We start from the raw sequence: 16,597 nt of genomic DNA, 5'->3' as shown, positions 1-16,597 counted from the left end.
GAGAGTGTTGTCCGTAAAATTTCTCTCAGCCACTCTAGTTCCATGGATAAAAAGTCCCAAAGTTGTTCTTTCGGGGAAGTTTTTATATCCACGAGTGCATTGCAGCCGTAAGAGATAACTGCTGATGCTGTTTTGGCGGACATTGTTTTAAAAAAGGGAAAATAAATACTAAAATGTGCGAAGTCGACACAGAGAGCAGGCACAGGCGACCGCAAGGGGCACCGCCACTATCGCTCCTGGAGCGTCTGGGTCCCACTGCAGTGACTGTGACAACTGCTGAGTCATTTGTCCCTGGGGTTAGGCTTGGACATAAATTAAACATAAATAAGCAATCCCCTCTCTGTCATGCCACTGTACAAAGCAATGACAAACAGTGCCACCGGACAGTGCCAAGGTGTGTGTTATGCTCTGTTTCTTTCTATTCTTAAGTAGTTGGAACTGGGAAGGATCCGGAAGCAGACAGCCAGGTGGAGAACAGAGCTGAGACCAAGCGGTGTTCAAGCAATGTTCTGAATATTCTTTAATCTCATCGGGTTATTATACCTTTCAGAGGAGGAAGGGTTTGACAAAGGACTGGTTGTTTCTAGCAGAACCAGCCTGGGGATGATAGTGGAAATTACCTTGTACACGGAGAGGAAATACAGACTGGAGTCTCCTTCAGGTCATACAATTAAATGGAAAAGTAGAAACAGTAGAGTGTTATCTCAACACTTGCCACACAAACAAATGAACATCATATAAAAATAGGAAAAAAATAAAACTAATGATAATAAAAAAAATACCTCCAAACGATGGACAGGTTAGATATATATATACACATGTTTTTATATTAAAAATAAAAACATGTGGATATCAGTCAGGTGGTAGTCATCTTCTTCGCCAGTACCATCTTTATTCGGGGTCCGGTCAGGGGTAAGATAGAGGTCATGGTCAGACTGGAGGTCGCCATGCGTTGGGTCAGTCCCCACAGTTTGGTTATAGTGGTCAGCAGGAGGTTAGGAGTACCAAAACATGGTTCCTACACATACAAAGCCAGAAGTTGTCAACAATGCCGACATAAGAAGTTTGTTTCATCCTCATGTCTGTTTGTATAGGATCTATAATAAGGTGCAGTGCGACGAGGAGGATCAGAAGCATCATCTTCCTGGGTATCCCAGGGATTCCCCCTCAGCTGGGCATCTACTTCCTTTGGTCCTGACGGAGCATCCTCTTCTGTGGACTCCCATGGAATCCTCCTGAGCTGAAAGGTTCTCTGGGTGGGCCCTTTTGGTCCTAGTCACATGGATCCATTGTGGGAATGAGACTGTGAGTGGTGCCATCCGAATAACTGCCATCACTGTGGTTGGGGAGTTGTACCTTGGTTCTCCAAACTTTCCTGGTTTCAAGGATTTGATCAGGACCTCTTCACCAGAGCAGAACGGATGGGTTGGGCTACGGGGATGGTAGCTCAGGAGGTAGAGCTGGTAGTCTAGTAATCTAAAGGTTGCTGGTTCAATCCCAGGCTCCTCCTGCTAGCATGCTGTAGTGTCCTTGAGCAAGACACTTAACTGGCTGCATCCATCGGTGTTTGAATTGTAAGTCGCTTTGGATAAAAGCGTCTGCTAAATGCTAATGCGAATGCTAATGCCTGTCACTCTGGAAAGGAAGAGAAAGATTCACATTGCTGCGGTTGCCATTCAATGTCTTAATTAACACATGTGTATGTTCACTCATCATGTGCATATCTCCAGGGTGAAATGGACCACCCTTCCCTCCCACCTAAGGAGTTGGAAAGGGCAGTCCCATTCGAGCCTCAAATGGTGATAGTGTTCTGGTGGCACTTGGGGTCATTGGGATCTCAGCTAGAACAGTGGGTAGGACCCATGTGGCCTGTCTCTCACAGTGTGATTCATGTGTCCAACTGCACATTAAATCGCATATATTGACAGTTTCTGTGTGACCTTGGAGGTAACCGGAGTACCGTGGTCACTGTTAATGCTCAAATCGAGGAATCATTTATTTTGCTTGTGTTTTCATGACTTGCACACGCACGCACACCGAACACACGCACGCACGCACACACACACGCTTGGAGTGCACCCCAGCACCCTCCTGGTTGCATCCCTCTCCTTTCCTCCCTTATTTACTGTCATAAGTATGACAGGAAGAGGCCACGTGTCCAGTTGTAGTTATAATTTTCCTGGACGAAATGAACTGTTTTGTTAATTTTGTTGTCCAATGTTTATGTTTTTGTGTAAATGTTGTTTGGTTCTAAGTTTTATTGTCTCACCTGTGGTGAATCTCCCTGTCTTGGAGTAGTGACCAGTTGTTTATTAACCCAAACATGATAAATAGTTCTCCAAAGAGGGGGGTTGGTGGTGGTTCTCTATAACCAACAACTGTGCTCTTGTGATTCTACAGGTCGTCCACAGGGCAGAGTTATTGCAGCAGTTGTTGATGATATAAGAATGAATAAAGAGTTTCATTGCAGGTGGAGAACTTAAACTCCACTTGCAGACTAACTCTGTCCTAGATGCAATACAACAAATGCTCTTTGTTGTATGCCCAGCATGCTGACAGCACAGGTAAAAAATATAAATACATATATATATATAAATATATATTTACTATAAATGATATTTATAGTAAGATGCTTTAAGATGACAATAATATTGACTATAAATGAGATTTAGAGTAAAACGCTTTATGACATCATCATATTATTTTCTATAAATGTGCAGGTTCTGGTTCTGAACGTACATTCGGCTGTGTCTAGTGTACGGTATAGACTCCGTCCCTCTGTAGTGGTTAGAGATTACAAACTATACGTTTACGTGTATATTTATGTACTTTCTTACCTGGTAGATGTCTGTGGATCTGTTGGATTGATATTTGGTCCCATTACTTTGTCTGATTCATGAAAATAGGAAAACATTGATCCACAAAAACTCATGACCTCGCCAAGTGGAATCCACTGAAATGTGCGACTGAGTGATGCGTTCAAGATCCAGAGAGCCATTGGAAAAACAGAAGCTGTGCAATGGTAATTACTCACAGAAATAACAAAATGTTTTTCATATTTCATGGAAACGTAACTTAATTAAAATGTAATCTAAGGAAGGAAGTCCCCACTAAAATTACGTAAGTTTGATTACTAATGTAAATCTCAAGATTTAAGATTAAAGAGGTTTATTTGTCACATACATCATATCATACGTATATGCATGAAATGAAATGTCTTAAATATCCATAAATATGTAAACCTACATAAATACGTAGGTATATCATTACCGCACACCAGACCCAACCTCAGCAACCGTCACTGAGACTGCACATGTGCTTACACAGAACAAAGTCAATTCTAACAATGACAAGGTTTGGTTTCAAGTAAAAAAAGGTTGTTTTTCAGAAATGTCATGTATTAACAGTTTCTACAGCTAAACGTGGCATATTTAAATTTAAAGTGTTCACTATTGAGAAGTTCTTCCATAATAATTCTAATGACAAATTAATGGTAAAGTTCCATAATTGTTGTCAGCATTACAATATACACAAGTCATCAATTAAACTTAGTTTTCTAATTGTAGATTATTAACAGAAAAAATTACAGTGAAATACAAATTAAAACTAACATGTATTTATTATATTTATAAAATAACATGTATTTATTATTATTGTTATGCAAAGTAATTATAAATTTTGTTTTTGTTATTGTTCTAGATGCTGAAAAATAGTCGAAAATCTAAGACTAAAAGACTAAAAAGAAGCCATTGTCCAAAGGTCCTCAAGGTCAATCACAATATTCTTAAAAAAGGTGCTATGGATGTAATTCTACCATGTTTGATGTTCGTAAGTTTAGTTCATTTTAATGTATTTTGCAGAAACCAAAAAAAAGTAATACATACCTAAAAGGAATAAACTAGATCCTGTGTATTGCTTCCTGCAGCTATAAGAAGAAGAAGAAGAATATTATTATTATTATAAGAACTCTATTGTTTTTATTGCAAAGTTTAAATGTATGTTATTGTAACACAAACAGTATATATTAGTATGTTAACCGTATTTATTCAGTATGTATTAGAATAATAACAGTATATATTCAGTGTATTTTATACTTCTAATAAACGGCTTTATGGGGGTAGCTCTCATTATGGTGATACCTCCGCCATCTTGGTCCGGTCTTCATTCTCCTCATCGCGCCGCATGTAGCCCTGAAATAATATTTCTAAATGTAAAGATAATTAAGATATTTCTAATAATAATCAGTGATATTCAACCACAGTCTATAGCAGTATGTTATGGGATATAAAACTAATTAAAACTATACTAATATTTTCTTCCATTATTCGGCATGGAATCCCCAGAACAGTCACAGACCGCAGCAAGATGGCGGCGTCACTAATGCAGGCGTCTGTCTGAACAGGCCACACCTCCTGAGCGGAGGAAGCCACGGTGCCGCGCAGTGTGCGTGCCCGCGCATCGCGCTGCGGACAGGGGATGAGGAGAGAGGAGAGAGGAGAGAGGACCAGAGGAGCGATGAGAGGAAGGGAAGCCGTGTGAAGATGCTCCGGGCGGAAGGCTCCGGGTCCCCGGGCGGGAAGCGCGCCACGCCCCGCCGGGCCGCCGTGCTGGGCGGCGTGCTGCTGGGCGGCGCGGCTCTGCTGCTGCTGCTCACCTCCATCTGCACCGACCACTGGTACCACACCGACACCCGGAGGCACAAGGCCAACTGCGACCTGCACGGGGCCGACTACAACGACCAGAAGAACCGGGACATGCCCATTTACCACCTGCCGCTGCTGGAGTCCGGGGGCCGCAGGACCGGGGGCCTGATGAAGCCCATCCACGTGGGGAGCCGCGAGGAGGAGCTGCTGGAGAACTGGAGGGCCATCCTGGGCATGGGCATCCTGGAGACCGAGTGCGGCCGTCCGCTCTTCTCCACCTACTCCGGCCTTTGGAGGAAGTGCTACTTCCAGGGTCTGGACCAGGACATCGACAAGCTGATCTTAAAAGGTGGGCGAGACGTCCAGCGTCTGGCTGGACCGGGTCAAGACAGGTGGAGTGGGTCTGAACACGGTCTAGACCGGGTCCCAGGTTCTGGAACGGGTCTCCGGATCCGGCCCGGGTCCCAGGGTCTGGACCAGGTCTCCAGTAACAGAATCAGCTTCACTGACGTGCACGTTTGTTTACCTTCAGAGTTGAGTGTGTGTGTGTGTGTGTGTGTGTGTGTGTGTGTGTGTGTGTGTGTGTGTGGTGGTGGGGGGGTTGTGTGATGTGTATTTGTGTGTGTTTATACATTAGGTGTTTGTGTGTGTGCGCGCGCGCGTGTGTGTAATTGTGCGTGGGTTTGTGTCTGTGCGTGTGTGTGTGTGTGTGTGTCTGTGTATGCGCGTTTGCGTGTGTATGTGTGTGTGGGGGGGTATGTGTGTTTGTGTGCGTGTGGGTTTGTGTGTGCATGTGTGTATGTCTGTGTGTTTGTGCGTGTGTGTGTGTGTGTGTGTGTGTGTGTTTTTAAAACCTCCATTAAAGCATGACGTCATGTTAGTTCAAGTTGGCCAGTTGCCAACCAGGCATCAGCTGCTGGTTTGTGAAAAGCAATGAATATGATATAACATGAATAGTATACAACATGAATAGCATATACTATAAATAGTATTTAACATGAATAGTATAGAATATGAATGGTATATAACATTAATAGTATATAATATGAATAGTATATAATGTGAATAGTATCAAATATAAATAGTATATAACATGAATGGTATATAACATGAATAGTATATAATATGAATAGTACAGAATATAAAAACTATATAATATGAATAGTATATAACATTAATGATATATAATATGAATAGTATATAATATGAATAGTGTAGAATATTAATAGGATATAATATGAAGAGTATATAGCATTAATGGTATATAACATGAATTGTGTATAATATGAATAGTATATAATATTTATGCGGGGCTATTTTAGGCTAGAGGCTATTCTTAAAACCTGCCCTCAACGTTCTATTACCGTCACACCTGAACGTGGGGGGACAAAAAATGCTGTTGTCCCCCCTATTCTGGCGCCCCTGGTTCACTCTCTCCCAACTCGCTCCCTGGAAACAAACCTTGTGGCGCAATGATAGTAAGGGAAACTGAGGTGTGGGTGCTGAACGCACCACTGACCCGTCTCACCCGCGCCGTCGGGGAGGTGGAGCAGCTTAGTTTGTATGAACATTATTCCAAGACATTTAGACCGGCAAGTTTATAATTGATCGGTTCATTTTTTTCAATAAATTTTACCAGTAAAAAATGGTAAATACCGGAGCCAAAACATCAAGCAAGTGACATAGTGCTGTAAAGCATATCGCACTTTTCCAGCGGTTTTGTACCGGAACACAGAAGTTACATAGTGCAAGAACAGGGGTTCCGGGGGCGAAAGAGGTTCTCCATATTACAAGTCAGTGTACCATCAAAATCATTCTGAAGATGTTATTTCAAGGTAAAAGTGTGTCATAGTGTTGCTTTAATTGACAAACTACTAACATAGTTAAGGTTTAAGTAACTGCTGTGAAATAAAGGATTTAAGACGAGGAAGACGGTGGAGTATCATCTCATCTCATCTCATCTTCGCATCTTTTAACAAATTATCAAATTAATTGATTCATTTTCTGGTGGAGGATCTGGATTATAATTAGTTATTATGGCCTGTCATGGTGTAGTCCCTGCTCTGTCAGGGCTAATGGGGGGGGGGCACCAAACAGTGTCGACCTTCAGTCGGCCATCTTTGATTTCTGTCAACGCTGATTGAATTTGATCTGTACTTCCTGCTGCTCATCAATAATCCAGCACTACACAGTGAGACAGGCAGGCAGACAGAGATTGCTCGTTATGAGGTGACTTCCTGTTCTCCTTATACACCAGATCGTGAGACTCTTCTCTTTGTCTTACAGATGTTTTCTCCTCTAATTTTCCTCCAACTTCACCGAACGTTTCCCCAACTTCACCCCAACCTCACTCCAACCTTACCTAACTTCACATAGCTTCACTCCAGCTTCGCTTCAACTGCACTCCATCTTCACTCCATCTTCACCTGACGTCACCCCAACGTCACCCCGGCTTCACTCCGGCTTCACTCCAACGTCACTCGAGCTTCACACTAACGTCACTCCAACGTCACTCCAACGTCACTCCAACGTCACTCCAACGTCACTCCGTCACTCTAGCTTCACACTAACTTCACTCCAGCTTCACTCCAGCTTCACTCCAGCTTCACTCCAGCTTCACCCCAACCTCACTTTAACATCACTCCAACTTCACCCAAGCTTCACTCCAACCCCACTCTAACTTTACTCCAACCTCACTCCAACATCTCCCGAACTTCCCCCTAACATCACCCCAACTTCACTCTAACTTCACTCCAACCTCACTCTCACTTCGCTCCAACCTCACGCTCACTTCGCTCCAACCTCACTCTCACTTCGCTCCAACCTCACTCTCACTTCGCTCCAACCTCACTCCAACTTCGCTCCAACCTCACTCCAACTTCGCTCCAACTTCACTCCAGCTTCACTCCAGCTTCACTCCAGCTTCACTCCAGCTTCACTCCCAACTTTACTCCCAACTTTACTCCAATGTCACTCTAACGTCACATCAGCTTCACTCCAGTTTCACCCCAACCTCCACACAACTTCACTCTAACTTCACTCTGTCACTCCAACTTCACCCCAACTTCACTCTGTCACTCCAACTTCACCCCAACCTCGCTTGAACTTCACTCTAACTTCTCCACAACTTCACTCTAACTTCTCGCCAACTTCCCCCAAACATCACTCTAACTTCACTCCAACTACACTCCAACTACACTCCAACTACACTCCAACTACACTCTGTCACTCCAACTTTACTCCAACTACACGCTGTCACTCCAACTTTACTACAACTTCACTACAACTTCACTTCACTTCAACTTCAATCTAACTTCACTCAAACTTCTCCCCAACTTCACCCTTACTTCACCCAAACTTCAATCTGTCGCTCCAACTTAATTCCAGCTTCTCCCCAACTTCACCCCAACTTCACTCCGTCACTCTAACTTCACCCCAACTTCACCCCAACTTCACTCCGTCACTCTAACTTCACCCCAACTTCACCCCAACTTCGCCCCAACTTTGCCACGTCACTCTGTCACTCTAACTTCACCCCAACTTCACCCCAACTTCACTCCGTCACGCTAACTCACCCCAACTTTACTCCAACCTCACTTGAACTTCACTCTAACTTCTCCCCAACTTCACTCTAACTTAGCCCCAACTTCCCCCAAACATCACTCCAACTTCACTTTAACTTCACTCTGTCACTCCAACTTCACTCCAACCTCACACTTACTCACTCCAAATTCACCCCAGCTTCACTCCAACCTCACTCCAGCTTCACTCCAGCTTATCTCCAACTACACTCCAACTACACTCCAACTACTCTGTCACTCCAACTTTGTTCCAACTTAGTTACAACTTCACTTCAACTTCACTGACACTCCAGCTTAAATCTAACTTCACTCAAACTTCCCAACAACTTCTCCCCAACTTCACCCTTACTTCACCCAAACTTCAATCTGTCACTTCAACTTCGCCCCAACGTCGCCATAACGTCACCCCAACTTCACCCCAAATTCACCCCAGCTTCACTCTAACTTCACTCTAACTTCACTCTAACTTAGCCAGAACTTTATCCTGACATCACCCTAACTTCACCCCAACTTCACTCTGTCACTCCAACTTCACTCCAACTTTGCTCCAACTTCGCACCAACTCACTGAAAACACCTACAGCTCCTTGTGATCCTGCAGCTCCTTGTGAACCTGCAGCTGACAAGCAGGTGGTGTCTCCTCAGGTATTGCAGAGCGCTGCTCAGCTGTGAAGTACCACTTCTCTCAGCCAATCAGACTGAGGAACATCCCCCTAAACCTCACCAGGACCATCCAGCAGGACGAGTGGCACCTACTGCGTGAGTACTGAGGGAACCACCTTCTGAGAAAGCTCCTCCAGAGGAACCTTCTGAGGAACGTCCCAAGAAGATCCTTGGGGATGGTAGCTCAGGAGGTAGAGCTGGTCGTCTAGCAATCTAAAGGTTGCTGGCAAGACACTTAAGCCCTAATTGCTCCTGATGGCTGCGTCCATCGGTGTTTGAATATTGTAAGACGCTTTGGATAAAAGCGTCTGCTAAATGCAATGTAATCCTTCTGAGGCTCCTCCTCCTGTGGAGCCTTCTTAGGAACGTTCTCCAGAGGAACCTTCCGAGGAACGTCCTCCAGAGGAACCTTCCGAGGAATGTTCTCCAGAAGAACATTCTGACGAACTTCCTTCAGAGGAACCTTATTAGGAACCTTCTAAGGAATGTTCTCCAGAAGAACATTCTGACGAACTTCCTTCAGAGGAACCTTATTAGGAACCTTCTAAGGAACGTCCTCCAGAGGAATCTTCTGAAGGACGTCCTCCTGAGGAACCTCCTCCAGAGAAACCTTCTAAGGAACATCCTCCAGAGGAATCTTCTGGGTAACGTCCAATCTTCCTCTCATTCTGTCCATTATCTGTTCTTGTTCGACTGATTCATCAGAAAACAGAAATGTTTGTACTTCCTACAGAGTACTCTATAACAGCACAGTATTCACAAAACTCACAGTAGTCACAGTACTCACAGTACTCACAGTCATCAGAATACTTACAGTAGTCACAGTAGGCACATACTAACAGTAATCACAATACTAACAGTACTAACAGTAGTCACGGCACTCACAGTATTCCGGGTACTAACAGTAGTTACAGTACTCACAGTCATCACAATACTAACAGTAGTCACAGTACTCACAGTATTAACAGTAGTCACTGTACCCACTATACTCAGTACTAACAGTAGTCACAGTACGAACAGTAGTCACAGTATGAACAGTGGTCACGGTACGAACAGTAGTCACAGTAGTCACTGTACTTACAGTAGTCACAGTACTCACGGTACGAGCAGTCGTCACGGTACTCACAGTAGTCACAGTACTCACAGTACTCACAGTACGTGTGTGTGTGTGTGTCTATGTGTGTGTCTGTGTGTGTGTGTGTGTTGCACGGGGTCTGTGATTGGCCACCTGTTGTCATGGAAACTGTGTGTGTGTGTGTGTGGCAGGTTCGCTGGAGGCGGTTGCTATGGAAACACGGCTCCTCCATCCTCATTTATTCTGAGGAGTGTTTATATGTGGGTGTATGGAAGATGTATGTATTGAGTGTAGTCTATGTGTACTGTGTGGACTCCGACCTGAGGAGGATCACAGCAGGTTGAGTGTACTGTGTGTACTGTGTGTATTCAGACTTTAGGAGGATCACAGCAGGGTGTATGTACTCTGTGGGTACTGTGTGTGTACTGTGTGTACTCAAACCGGAGGAGGATCCCAGCAGGGTGTTTGTACTGTGTGTACTCTGTGTACTCAGACCTGAGGAGAATCACAGCAGGCTTCCTGGGGATGGCGGCGGCGGTACTGCTGTGTGGCAGCGTGGTGGCAGCGGTCGGGTTCTTCTGGGAGGAGAATCTGACGCAGCACGTGTCGGGACTGCTGTTCCTCATGGCCGGTACGTGCACTACAATCTGCAGACCCCCCAAACCAACCCTGCGGCCCCTCAACCAACCTTGCTGACCCCCCATACCAACCCTGCGGCCCCCCAACCAACCCTGCTGACCCCACATACCAACCTGCTGACCCCCCATACCAACCCTGCGGCCCCTCAACCAACCTTGCTGACCCCCCATACCAACCCTGCGGCCCCCCAAACAACCCTGCTGACCCCACATACCAACCTGCTGACCCTCCAGACCAACCCTGCTGACCCCCAGACCAGCCCTGCTGACCCCCAGACCAGCCCTGCTAACCCCCAGACCAGCCCTGCTGATCCCCCAGACCAGCCCTGCTGATCCCCCAGACCAACCTGCTGACCCCCCAGACCAACCCTGCTGACCCCCAGACCGACCTGCAGTGGTAGTACTAGTAGTAGTAAAGCCTGTTGTAGTACTTCATTCAGTATAGGGATGCCACTGTGAGGAATATTTCCCACCAGTTAATAAACTCATGACAACGACGGTGTTACCGTTAACACTGGACATTTTACAAGATGGGAGGAGGGGGGGGTCCCCCATTACTAATTACTCATGGGGATTACGGATGGAGAGAGACAGGTCCCGATCAAGACCCGATCTGAGCTCTAGAGCATTCCTCTCCTTCCCTAGACTGTGATGTGACTCTGCTGAAGCTGACACTTTCACTTTTGAAGCATCAGAATAAGTATTGATAACCCGCTTAGTATTTTACAAATTGATTTTTTTTGAATTTGTTGAACTTCGTTGCAGATACACGAAAATGAACTAAATGGGTTTTGTTTTTATAAAAAATAAAAAATAAACGACAGTGAGGATGGAGGGCAAGTAATGTTACCGGTGTACACCCGAACACCCTGTAACACTGGTAACCGCGACAACCCTAATTCAGTACCTTTTGTTCCTCATTCTGCAGGGATCTTCTGCACCATCTCCCTGTGCACCTACGCCGCCAGTGTAAGCTACGACCTGTCCCGGACCCCACCCTTCATTTACGGTCTCCCGGGGGATGTGGACCATGGCTTTGGCTGGTCCATGGGCTGCGCCTGGGCCTCGCTGGGCCTCAGTGTGGCCTCGGGCTGCCTCTGTATCGCCTCGCCCTTCCTGAGCCGCACCGGCGGCAAGACAGTCGCCCAGTCCTCAGTGTGACCCCCAGGAGGTCCAGGTCCTGGTCTTGGTCTCTGTGGATGAACCATGTAGCAGCAGCAGCAGAGGAGGATCCCCAGGGTTTGGTGCATCAAACAGACTGCTTCCCTGGGGAAGACTTCCTGTGGCTTCCTGAACATGTGGCTTCCTGAACCTGTGGCTTCCTGTGCTGGTTGTTCTGCTTGTGTTGTGTCGCTCTGCTGTTCCGTCTAAAGACTTAACACCAAAAACATGGCGGCTTCAAAGCAATCAGGACAAATGTTCCTGAAGCAGAACGTTGAAGGATCCCAAATGCTACATGCTACATGCTGCTTCCTCCACTGCTTTGTGCTGATGATATATTGTGTTTATAGCGTTTTATGATGCCTTCAAGTCCTGTGGGAAGAAGACGTGATGTTCTGGAATCTCAAGATGGAGGTCTAGGTTCCATGATGTAGGTTCACCACTGAACATGTTGTTGTTTATTTGCACAGATGAACAGTTATAATGTGATAAACCGTCGTCGTGTCAAAACAAATTTGAATGAAATCTGTTGATCTGCTGCCTCATCAGGATCTTCCAGCTTTCTACTGTGGAGACCACGGCCTCTTGTGGTCAGAAGGTGGAATTACACTAATTATCACAGTAATGATTATAATTACAGTTCCATGTGACCTGAACACGGCATCGCTGCAGGTCAGGAGATGGAAATTGAAATTGTATTTAATGATGTTATATTATTATAATTACCTAATTGCAGTGTAATCTAAAATAATGTAATTTATAAGATATCCATTTTACATTGTCAATGGTTTATTGAACTGTAATCGATCGACAAACAAAAACAGCAATCGTCTGAATTTCCCTCAATCACAAAAACAGTTTGACAATTGCATAATAAAATCTGATTTGATCTGATTTGATCAGCTGTGAACATGTATTTCAGTAAAAAGTCAGACAATGTAATCAATCTGTTCCTAATCAATAAGAAGCTTTTAAGACGCTGTAAGAAATGAATTAAAAGTTCAAAGATGCCCGTGTCCAGAGTCCTGCTCTTAACGATCACTTAACAATCACTTAACAATCACTTAACAATCACTTAACAATCACTTAACAATCACTTAACAATCACTTAACAATCACTTAACAATCACTTAACAATCACTTAACAATAGTCAGTTGGTTAGTCGGTTGGTTGGTTAGTTAGCTAGTTAGCTAGGTAGTTGTTTGGTTCGTTTTTTCGTTAATTTGTTTGTCTAAGGAATTTAGTTTGAGTTGATTAGTTTGTCTAGGTGAGTCTAAGTAATTTAGTTTGAGTAATTTAGTTAGTTAGATGGTCAGTCAGTCAGTTAGTCAGTTTGTCAGTTCGTGGCACGGTGGCACAGTGCATTGCACTTCTGCCTCACAGCAAGAAGGGCCTGGGATCGATTCCCACCTGGGGTGCGGTTTGCACCGTGCTCCGGCAAATTATCTCCCAAATAGGATCCAGCCACGAGCCCCGAGTACCCATCCACGTAGCTGTCATGATCTCCGCCTTCTTCTACCTTCCCCTCCCTCTCCTTACCTGTCCCATTAGCCCAACTCCATTCACCTGCGCACACAGCTGTTCCCAATCTGCAATCTAACCACTATATATGCCTCTCTCACCAGTCACCCATTGCCAGATTGTCTTCGATGCTTGCACCAGACTCTCCAGCGTTCTCTGGATTGACTCCCCGCTATCGACTCTGCCTCACCCCGACCACGTATCCTGCCTGTCTTCTGCCTGCACTCCCCGTTATCTAACCTGCCTGTCCCCGACGACGTATCCTGCCTGCCCCCTGCCTGTCTTCCGTCTGCTCTACAAATAAAAGACATTACCAAATATCCCTGCCTTTCTTTGTGCTGCAATTAGGTCCTAACCACACCCGTTACAGTAGCAGAGTGTGCTCAGTGCAGGATACATGGATATCACCCCACTCGGACGCCTGCAGGCCGCCAGATATGTGGGCCCTCCACCACCCCCGGACCTGGGAAACCCGTCGTAGCTCATACAGTATGAGTGGTATTAAAATTTTAGGACGAACAGAAGCATTTTGGGTCAGAGCAAGATGGCAGCCGCCCGCCACATCCCTACCCACATAGCTTGCACCCCACCTGTCCCGCAAACCCTAGGCCTATTATGTGGCGTATGTACTGAGTATGAGTTTTGGTACTGGGAGAGAGGTGAAGCACATCCAGATAAAAGCAGGGGTGCAGCAGGCCAGGCAGCAGCCATGCAGACCCAACCCTGGACCCCCACCATGACATTGCCCCAACTTAGGAATTCAATTATATATGGATGGAGTTATGTCAGTGATAAAAGCAGCCCATATTTCATAAATTAATCAACCTTGTTTTTGGACATTGACAATATTTTTTCCATTGAGATGTATTCAATTAATAAATGTAATCATTGCGATGTGGTAAGATAATCTGGTTTTCCAATTGAGTAATATGAGGAGAGGTCACTGAGGAGACATACAGACTGGAATGCTGCAGGATGCAATTGGTGGTGATGAGTTGATGATTTAGGAGTTTATACAGGGTTTTAATGGGTAGACAGGCAGGAATCAGGACCGGCAGGGACTCGTGACCAGGAAGGCAGGGACTCACACACAGGCGTGGAATCCGGAACCAGGAGCAGAGGAGCCAGTGGAGGATCAGTGATCGAGAGTTCGGTGCTCACACTCAGGGAAACAGGCAGGAACAAAGACGTGCAATGAACCGACACTGACAGAGTGAATGGGACCAGGTAAATACAGAAGGAGTGACAAGGAATTTGCAATTACAAACTAGGGACAGGTGTGCAGTGAGATGGATGTAATGTGACACCAGACACAGACAGAGGGAGCCAGAGAGGGACGGAGGGACCTAGAGGCAGACAGAGGGAGCTAGAGAGGGCTAGAGGGAGAAGGAGACAGATAGACAGGGAATCAAGGCAGGGGAGGATCATGACACAGAACGGTATAATAAAAATAATAGTAATATATAAGGATTCTTCATAGGACTAGTTGTTAAAATGTCACCAATGTCACGACCAGAACTGGAAGAAACCCAAATGCACGACACAGGGAGACGGAAGGCAGCCAAAGGATGTTTATTAGCCTGGACGGTCGAGCTGGCCGGGGGGACCCGGTCGGGTAGGGATGGAGCAGGGCTGGGCAGGGATGATGATGACCAGGAGATTGGGTCCAGGATCCGGGTGGGGAGACGGGGAACTAGGCTGGATGGAGAAGGACGGGCAGCCTTGGTCGACGAGCGGAGACAGGCAGGTAAACCGGGCTGGCTGGATTTGGAGAGACAGACTGGGCCGACGAGAGGAGACAAGCAGGTAAGGGGAAAATGAGACAATGAGACATAAACTAGGAACTAGAAATAAGCACTAGGAGCTAGGAACTTGGAAGGGAGCCAGTAGCGATACAACTCGGGTAAGCTAGTTGACGGTCTGGCAAGGAATGACTGGGAAGCTGGGACTAAATACTGTGCAGGTAATTGATCCCAGGTGTGTGCAATCGGGCTCGAGTAGGGAGCTGCAGATGGGGCAAGGGCGGCCTCTAGTGACGCTGGGAGGCCGTGGGCCTAACAACCAATGCGACACATCTTCAGTTGTGTGCCCCGGCTTCATTGGGTGTTTCGGCCATTTATCACAAGACACCCTCTGCTGAGGTTGGCCCACCACAGGTTGATCAGACCTGAGGTGGCTGCCTATTCGACTCCATGCCCCACATCTCACTCCATGTAATTTTCCTCCTCTCCACGCCATCCCACTTCATCCAGCGGCCTTGCTGGGGTTGAGAGACTGCCTTGGCACACCTGGCTGCTTCCTCCTGGTGGCGCACCTCCTCCACAACCATGTGCCGCCGATCGGTTGGAGTAGCCTTTTGCCATGTGGGTGTTGTTGTTGGCAAGCCAAGGCCCCCTCTGCCATGTTGGACATGCCCCACTACATCCCGGTGCCTGAGGGCCGTCTTTGCCACCGCAACTGCTGCCGATGGCTTCCATTTCCTCCCCGTTGCTAGCGTTGGAGCAGCACCTCTGACAAATGGATCCTGGGATTCTGTGAGAGTCATCTCCAGCCTTCATTTGGCACATTTGTACTCCTCCACCAGGTTTGAGATTGGCAGGGAGAGGGTTCCGCTGCCATACAGGCCAATGCTGGTAAGGCACCTCGGCAGTCCAAGCCACTTCCTCACTTGTGCATTTATTACATTGCATTTAGCAGACTTTACTAGCCTTGCTAGCCGATTGGCATGGGATAGAGTGACCTCATAGATGGAAATTGGCTACATGAGACGGGGCAGCAGCCCAAACTGAAAGCACCACAGCTTCAGCTTCCTGGGGAGAGCAGTGTTGTTGATCTGCTTGAGGCCACTGATTGTATCCTGCCTGAGTTGTTCCACCTGCTTCGAGTCTTTGAGTTCTGCGCTATACCAGCGGCCAAGGCTTTTGATAGGCTTCTCCAGAACTGTTGGTATTGGCTCGTTGTTGACATGGAACCTCTCATTGGCAAGCTGGCCTTTGACAATGGAGATACAGCGGGATTTGCTGGGTTTAATCTCCATTCATGCCCATTTGATGTTTCCCTGGAGTTTATCCAGCAGGCGTTTGGTGCATGCGTTTGTTGTTGTTATTGTTGTTATGTCGTCCATGTATGCCCTGATTGGAGGAAGACGCAACTGTTCCCCTCCAACCACCCATCAGGATGCTCGAATAATAAGTTCCATTGCCATGGTAAACGCCAGTGGAGAGATGGTGCGCCCGCCATTATGCCTATCTCGAGGTGCTGCCAGGCAGTTGTACTGGCCTGTGCTGTAACACAGAACTGGAGGTCTTGGAAGTA

At 46.2% G+C, this 16,597-nt stretch overlaps 1 protein-coding gene across 1 annotated transcript; it reads left to right on the top strand.

Annotated features, from left to right (window-relative positions):
- Positions 1-4,486: 4,486 nt before the first annotated feature.
- On the top strand, positions 4,487-12,654 carry tmem178a (transmembrane protein 178a). Its single transcript, XM_079998691.1, has 4 exons — positions 4,487-4,992; positions 8,869-8,982; positions 10,455-10,592; positions 11,528-12,654. The coding sequence occupies exons 1-4, from the start codon at positions 4,542-4,544 to the stop codon at positions 11,758-11,760; spliced, it is 936 nt and encodes a 311-aa protein (XP_079854817.1). The 5' UTR covers positions 4,487-4,541; the 3' UTR covers positions 11,761-12,654.
- Positions 12,655-16,597: the final 3,943 nt, after the last annotated feature.

This window comes from Zeus faber (genome assembly GCF_960531495.2).
Source record: "Zeus faber genome assembly, chromosome: 4".
Lineage (NCBI taxonomy): Eukaryota > Metazoa > Chordata > Actinopteri > Zeiformes > Zeidae > Zeus > Zeus faber.
This window is presented reverse-complemented; position numbering and strand designations above follow the sequence as displayed.

Bases quoted from the DNA above. Each gene is read 5' to 3' on its own strand.
- tmem178a (XM_079998691.1), top strand. From the start codon at position 4,542: ATGCTCCGGGCGGAAGGCTCCGGGTCCCCGGGCGGGAAGCGCGCCACG. The intron at 4,993-8,868 runs GTGGGCGAGACG...GTGTCTCCTCAG, and splicing joins CGACAAGCTGATCTTAAAAG to GTATTGCAGAGCGCTGCTCA. The intron at 10,593-11,527 runs GTACGTGCACTA...CTCATTCTGCAG, and splicing joins ACTGCTGTTCCTCATGGCCG to GGATCTTCTGCACCATCTCC.